Source organism: Belonocnema kinseyi, chromosome 2, assembly GCF_010883055.1.
Source record: "Belonocnema kinseyi isolate 2016_QV_RU_SX_M_011 chromosome 2, B_treatae_v1, whole genome shotgun sequence".
NCBI lineage: Eukaryota > Metazoa > Arthropoda > Insecta > Hymenoptera > Cynipidae > Belonocnema > Belonocnema kinseyi.
The window spans coordinates 68,415,977-68,424,203 of NC_046658.1; the positions used below are offsets into that span (position 1 = coordinate 68,415,977).

Here is an 8,227-nt window from a genome sequence, read left to right on the forward strand (position 1 = left end):
TTGGATTTTTATTCCTAACTAGGTTGCAACCTAGTGTTGACTTTTTCCTTTTGTGGCTCTCTCATTTTCAAGTTCACGACACAGTTTTAATGAGAAGTGAATCCGGAAATAATGATTTTCAATGATTTGAAAATAATTATTCTTGGACATTTTTGAATCATCTGGCAAGTATTTGAAATGAAGGGAATGCTTGCAGACGAGTCGGTAGTTAATTTGGAATTTTTGATCAATAAGATGGGAACTATGCGATTGAGACTTTGAATTTGATCAAGGGAGAATTGGTAGTGGAGCGTTGTAGAGATGTAGGGGGGCCCATGGCCAGGGCCCCAAAGTGGCCGAAGTGAATTAATTCTATAAAGAAGGGGACTTTTTAAATTATTACTTTTTTGCATTTAAATAGTTATATTTAATAGTGCTTACCTTTTAATAAGGGATATGTTAAAGGGGAGGGAGTAGATATGATTATATAAAATTGGAGGAGGTTACCCGATTACAAGAAAACAAAACCGTCCTCGAGGCAAACGAGGGGATAGTATGCAAGATTGTATAAAAAGAGAAGTGCGCGTTTGCCGGGTTGTTGGATAAAGTGGATGCGCCAAAGGGAGTTTTGTGTACAGTGTGTGTTTCGAAAAGGTTGTCGTGAGTAAGGGATTTTTTAAATAGTCTGCAATTTTACTACGAGGGTGAAAATGGTCGACCTAGGAGGGTACATCATCATTTTGACGAACCACAATGGGAAAGTGAAACTTTATGGTGAGGAAACTATTTTCTGGTGTATGCTGTTTCTCAAAAAAATCCGAATGAATTTTATGTATCTTTTTTAATGTTCGACTATTGTATTAAATTCATCATTCGCTATTAACAATTGCTTAACTTATTCGGATTTTAATTGTATAAATAATATTTTTTTATTCATATTAACTCGAACGGTATACAAATGCTGAAATTATGCCCAATATGTAATATTATCTTCGTAATTTTGTGATTTTGAGATTAGTAAAAAAAGTGAAAAATATCGCTTTATCTAATAGTATTCGCAACTTTCAACAGGCTTGACCGCATCTTTTGGCAAGAAATGCGAAAAATAAATTTTTGGAACAAAAAATTCTCAATGCCACAAAAAGGCACGCATAAATTGAATTAACTAGAAAATTAATTGGATGCTTTAACAAAATCTTAGCGCGTAAATAAAACTTTGATGGTAAAAAGAAACCACGTAAATGGAATTGTAAAAATAGCGTAACTCCAATTATTGCTTCAGCGTTGAATCCGCAGAAGGAAAAAACGCATCCTGCTGAAATGGCAAAAAATTATGACACAGAGCTGAATATTAGCACGAGAGAAATATTTAAATTGCACAAAAAAGTTGGTTGTGAAACTTTTTTAAATACTTAGAGGATTTTATTTCCTAATTGTAAAACAATGCTCCATTTTTCTATATTACATATTCTTCAAAATGCAAATTTTAGTGATGAGCTAACGTATAGTAAATTGGATTATTAAAACTTCTCGGTTAGTTTGTGAAAACTCGATTCCCAAGCTTCACATACCTATATGCTATTTTTTCTACCTGACAAAGTAACTCAATTATAAGTTGCGTAAATGAAACAAGCCACAAGGCAGGGCATGAACATGATTTTAACGTTCATTATATATTATTGCCTCTCGATGAATTTTTATCACTTCCTGGATCAATATCATTGAACTTTTTACAAATTCTTAATGAAATGTTAAATCTGAAGTATAAGTTGCAGGCCTTCGATTCACGCCACTATATCAACACTTTTTTAAAACCGGGGATTTCAAGATTTTAATTCAACTTTTACAATTTTACAGAAATTCTTAATGATGTTACGGATTTCAATATTTTGCTCGATTTTTGTGAGATTACTAATGATTTGGCCAGATTTAAGCGATTTCGTCAAATTCAAGGGATCTTAAGGGATTTAAAAAGATTTGAAGAAGTGTAGGGTATTTTAAATATTCAAGGAATTTAACGAGATTTAGACATTTTTCTGGATTATCAAATAATTTCGTAGGATATCAGAAAATTTCAAATGATTTTAAGAAGGTATTTAGGATATAAATGATATTTAAATTTTTTAAGAGCTTCCAGCGGATTTCAACGGTAGGGTATAAATAAAAATATATGTTATTTCAAGGGACTTCTAAAGATTGCTAAAGATTTCTTCGAATTTCTGGTATTTCCGTGATTTCAAGGCATTATAACATATTTAAGGGTGTTTAATGATATTTCCGGCAGGTGAAAATGATTGCAATGGATTTAAAAATTGCACACAATTTCATCGGAGATGTATAATATATTAGGATGGTTTATTTCATAAGGCTGAAAAATGATTTGCGAATCTTAACAAGCACACTAACGTGAATGGTACCTTTTTAGAGAACAAATTTTCAACAAAAAAAATTCAAAATTGTATATGGTTTAGAGTTATTATACCCTATTTAATTTTTGTCTATTTTATTGATTTGTTGTTGTCTTTATTTTCTCAACTTTTTGAAAAAGCATGCATTAAATTTGTTTATAGAATTATCCCCTTTCAAATTCCAATCATTGTACAGTGTAAACCATTTAACGAAGTTTCTCATCGTACCGAAATTCGGGATGACTGAGTCAAATATTTTCGATATGCTTGGCTGGTGTTCATCCCCTTTTCCAACTCTCCCATTTTTTCGGAACGACTAGACGCAGCCATTATTTGATGAACATTTTGAAATTAATTTTTAAGGAAAACAATCATTTTAGCTTGCTTATTCCTCATTTTTCCATGAGAATTTGGCATACGGTCTGCCAATTACAAAATAAAACAAGTAAATTTAAAAAAAGTTACTTATGATAGAAAAATGTTAAACAAGTAAGAAAAAATGAATATTTTCCTTAAAATTGAGTTTAAAATTTTCATTAAATTATCTACTATGACAGTAATCTAAAAGGGAATAATTTTATGTATACATAAAGATGTAATACATGCATTTGCAAGACATTTAGAAAATAAACACGATAAAAAAGACAAACCAGAAATGGGACAAAATATGCCAAGTGTACCCGCCCAAATTTTATTGTCGAATATCGCAATGAAACTGCGCCAAATTGAAGTGCTAGTGTACCTAGTATAATGGGTTGTAAATATACAGGAACCCGTATTTTTGAGGATTCACCCCAAACGCTAACTTTCAATTGTACATAACTTCTGATACGTTATCCAATTTTACTTTTTTATGAGGGGTTTAAAAATGCCTTTCAACGAGGTTCAAAATCAAACTTATTATTATACAATATAAAAATTCTTTCACCTTGATTTTTCATTTTAAAAAACATTTTCGAATTTTTTTCCAAATGCGGCATTTTTAATATTTTTTTAAGTAAGTTAGAAAAAATCTATGTTTTCCCCTTGAAACACATCTCTAAACAAAAATAGGATGGAAATTATTGGTTGAGCTTTAGAGGGTTATACAGCCAGTGTGCCCCTCGCCTACTAGCCGTAGCGCTACGAGGTGTGCTAGTGTAGTGTAGTGCCACAGCGGTTCTAAAACTTGATTAAAATGACTTTTCTGCAATATTTTTTATCTTCAAATAAAATAATCTCGCTGCCGATGAAAACCTTAAAACTCGATTCGAGTCTGCGAAGAATGTGCCGAGTATACAAAAATACCATTCTTTTGTACCTTTTCATCAATCTACTCTGATTTCGAAGAAGTATTCGTTATCGCCACAGTATGGCATTATGCCGAACAGAAAGATCACGAAGAGATCGCGAAGAGAAGAGTAAAATAAACGTTTTATTTAATGAAAAAAATCATTTTTTAAAATCCCACTGTGAAAGATAAGCGGGCTCATATTTAAAAACACCTCGTCATGTGAAAAGCAAGTAGCCTCAATTAAAAAATTTTACAACTCAGCCAGTACTTTCTATCCCATTTTCTAAATTAAAATTCAAAAGCAATTTCATTGTAGGGAAACGATAATTAATATTAAAATAATAAACGGTTGTGGTGAATGGTTCGGTTCGCCTATTGCATCCCAAGATGCGTTTTGGTGTTAATCTTCTTGCATCTAGCCATTTGAGGTGCTTTTTAATGTAACTTTCCTCGTCTATGACATTTAGGGTTGCCTTTTGGTGTGAGTCCCCTTGCCTCTCTCAGTGGTATTAAAAAAATAAATTGTATATTTGTATTTTTGACACAGTCTTTGTCGAATCGAATTGAGTTTGAATGTTTTCACCAGTAGCGGTATGATTTTCTTTTGAAATAAAAAATATTCCAGAAAAATCATTTTTATCAGGTATTAGAACTACTGAGACAGTACAGTAGCCCTGATAGCGTTACGCAGGGCATCCTTTTAAGGCATTTTTCAAGGGAAAAAATCAAGCTTTTTTTTTAGCTTACTCAAAAAAATACTTTTCGAAATGAAAATTCAAGATGAAATATTTGTTTATTGTATAATGATTATGCTTATTGTAAATGTAGATAAAATACCTTTCCACAACCCTCATAAAAAGTTGAATTAGATAACTTTGTCAAGAGTTATGTATAAGTGAATGTTAGCGGTCAGGGTGAATCTGTGAAAACTCAGGCCCTTGTATCTTAACAATACGTTATGTACAAGTTTCGCCCCATTTAAAGAATTTAAAGAGGTCCGCTGGTACTTATAATTTGGCGGAGTTTAAATAAGATAGTCGAGAGAAAAATTTTAAACGGACACACACTTGGCAAATTTTACCCCATCATATCCGATTTGGAAATTTTCTGTTGAAAATTTTTTTTTGATTAAAGCGGTTCATTTTAGGCTTTATTTTTTAATCACCCTGATTTGTATTTTATACCCGATTACAAAAATAGTTAAGCCCTCTATGTACTCGTTAATATTTAAAAATTGCATGGCACCATTTTACTACTATTTTTTTTAATTTATGCTACTATTGACACTAATTTGAGTTTATCAAATGAGTCAGATGCTTGAATTTGCAATTTGTACATTTAAAATTGTAAATTGCATTTAATTTATGAGGTATTTTCAATCGTAAGTATACTTTATGTTTAATTGTATCACGTCTCATCATAAAATCGAAATGCAATGAAAATTGCTGTAATAAAGGCTAACATTGATAAAGGGTGTTAGTTATGGGTTTTATAATTATATACAGCGTTATATAAGTGAATAATAAAACCGTATAAATAACATCTTGCGAATTTAAAAGAGATTAAATCCCTCATTTCAGCATTTTTTTAGAAACGAGAGGAAAAACTGTATAACATAAAATATTGGAATTGCTTGAGAAGTTCGGGAAATTCACGCATCTATCACAGCTATTCCGTTTGCTTCATCTGTACACACTACCATCCCGTATAGTTAAAGCTATCGACTGCTTATTTATGGAACATATGTTTCATTGGAAAATAAGATTAAATCAAACGATTTTGTTGGTGATGTAATGAGTGCGCTAGAGAGTTCGGTATTTTTATCTTTAAGTTGCCAATTTTTAATGCGGAATTCATATGAAATGAAAACATTTTCAACTTGGATAAATAATTCTTAAGTAAGCTTATAAATAATGATGTTATTGCAATTATTGCTATTATAATATTTAATATCCAATGCTGAATTTATATTTTCTGTTGTGGTGAAAGTTGACAACAAATTATGATGGTTTGAAGCATTCGTATTGCAATTTATTCGATATTTTTCACGTTTCTATAAAAAACCACCAAAGTATTTATCAGCGTTTTGTGGATATCCGCAGTATTTGAGAAGTTTTTAATTGAATGAAAAATGCAAAGAAAATTAGGGGAGAATTTTTTTATTGGAGAATATTTCGTTTTTGCCAATTATAAGATATTTTTTGTGCTTTTCAAATTAAAGAGAATTTATCTTATTTTGTGTTTCTCTTTTTTAAATCTTTAAAATTTGGAAAGTAAAAATATAATATAATTTAAAAGTACATTGAAACCTAAATACGGTACAGGTTTTGAGGCTTCTGTTTTACTTCTACCTGCGGCGCGGTGTCAATTCTCGGAATGACTATATCGGAGAACCCCAGTTCGGAGTTTCACAGTAATTTTATTTGATGTACCTGCATGCATTTTAATATATAAAGTACAAAAAAATTGGTAGAAAGTCTTATTTTTTTTAGCGCAGCTGCTTTTATTAAAGAAAAATGTTTGATTCATATTTTCATATATTTTCCTCGTCTCTTTACATCCTTTGTAACATAGGGATTTTTTAGGATCCTTTACATAGAAAATTTTCATTATACTAGAAAAAGAATCCATCCAATTTATCTTTTCTTGACCTCAAACTCACTAAATTGAGAGTTTGAAGTTGAAGATGAAAATACTGAAAATAAAAATCTGATCCTCGAATAAAGCCTCTACATAAATTCTGAAATAGATCTCTCAATTTAAAAATCCCCATCTCGATATGAAAATGCAGATTTCACAAAAAGATGGTTTATTTCTGGTCCCATGTTATATTAATGGGGCAGGCAGCAGATTGTATATCGATTCCTTTACATATATTAAACTTGAATCCCGTGTTGAGTGAGGCTTGAATTATATCCAATTATATCTATATAACCAAGACTGAAACACAGCTTTTGAAGCAGTGGAGAATGATATTCTCGTGTCTGACAGCACCGGCCTGTAACTACTTTCATATACTCTTTAAAGATCAGAGGGTTGCATTGAGAGACTCTTTGAATAGTGCCCTCCTTTTTAAAACGTCCTCCGGGTAACAACTAACAGAGCGCTATTAGTATGAAAAAAGTGTTTTCAAATCTAAATCTTTCTTTACCGTCTTCAGATACTTTCCCTTTAGTCGTTTTTTTCGATTAATTAGTACCAGCTGTTTTTATTCTCTATACGATTTCGCTCCTTTGTTTTCGTTCAAGTTGCAAAGGAAAAAAATCTGCCAGCTGCAAATACATCCAGTATTTGCGTGTTCATATTTTGAATTTTCTGTTAAAGATTAAGAATACTCTTTTGGCGTGATTTTGATTGATCAGTGCTTAAAGTTTGTAATTTTTAAAACTTGAATTTATTCTCTAATGCTGAGCTTTTCCAATTTGAGATTGTTCAAGCTCGATTGTTCCTATCTTTTAATTGGTTAATTTGATTATTTTTTCTGTTGGCATTTTCAATTTTGAATATGTAAGTTTTGTATTATTTTTGATTTCAAGTTATTACATTTCATACAGTTGCAAACTTTAATAAGAATTTCTTTCCTTTGAAAACTTTAAATCGTTCAATTTGAAAGTATACAATTACAAATTCATTTTTATTTTTCAAATTTTTTAATGAAAATGTTTAGTTTCCATTAAAAATGATATGAAATATATTTCTGAGGCCAATCATTATTATATATTTGTATTAAATAAGGAAGGAGTATAGGGTCCATAATGCCACTTTTCGGAACCTTTCAAATGTGGCTTAAAATTGATCAAATCACGTAGACCCTTGGAAGTAATATATAGTCGATTCCAATGTGCATATGGACATTGTTACATTACAAATGTAACTTTATCCTTTTTGGGCACTTTGCAGGCATTAATTGTACATGATAATTATATGCAAGTATAGTGTCTTGGACCTAATTAATCAATTAATTAATTATTTCAAGAACTCTAGCGAGGCTGTCAAACTGCTATTCTTCAACAAAGGAATCTTGATTGTGGAATGCAGAGATTTCGTTTTAATTAAATTGAACTGGAAAATGGAAAAATGGTCTTCTGCCTTATGAATCTAAACACTTTGAACCAATAGAAGTTATTTGACATTATCAATCTCATACTCTCTGGAAGTTGTTGGTGAATTATAAAACCATTTTATTGACAATCGAGAATCAAACTTTTTATGATCTAAAGTTTAAAACCTAAAATCTGAAATTTAAATTCAGTTAAAAAATTGTAAACGTATAAAGTCCTTATCTGAAATAGATAAACTTAGTTCCTCAGGAGAGCTTGTGAAGTTTAGGTTCACTTGAAGGCATTTAAAGTTTCTTGATTAATTCATCATGAAGGGGGCACTTTATACAGGCTATATTTCGGATTTAAGGAGAGCATTTGGATCCTATGACTTAGTTGAAGTGCTCACAAAATGAAAATATAAAGAACAGTTTTGTGCCTTCTTTCATGATGCAAAAAAATGCCACAGGTGTTTAGATGCAACTGGAACTGAATGACGCTTGAAAACTTCAAAGTGATTGCGTTGC

General features: G+C 31.1%; 1 protein-coding gene across 1 annotated transcript in view; it reads left to right on the top strand.

Annotated features, from left to right (window-relative positions):
- The first annotated feature begins 337 nt into the window (after positions 1-337).
- The window catches only part of LOC117167059 (MAGUK p55 subfamily member 5-A), a 181,262-nt gene continuing 173,372 nt past the window's right edge, over positions 338-8,227 (top strand). The window contains exon 1 of the mRNA XM_033351645.1: positions 338-753. Coding sequence (XP_033207536.1) covers positions 690-753 — 64 coding nt within the window. The 5' untranslated portion in view covers positions 338-689. The remainder of the gene's footprint in view (positions 754-8,227) is intronic.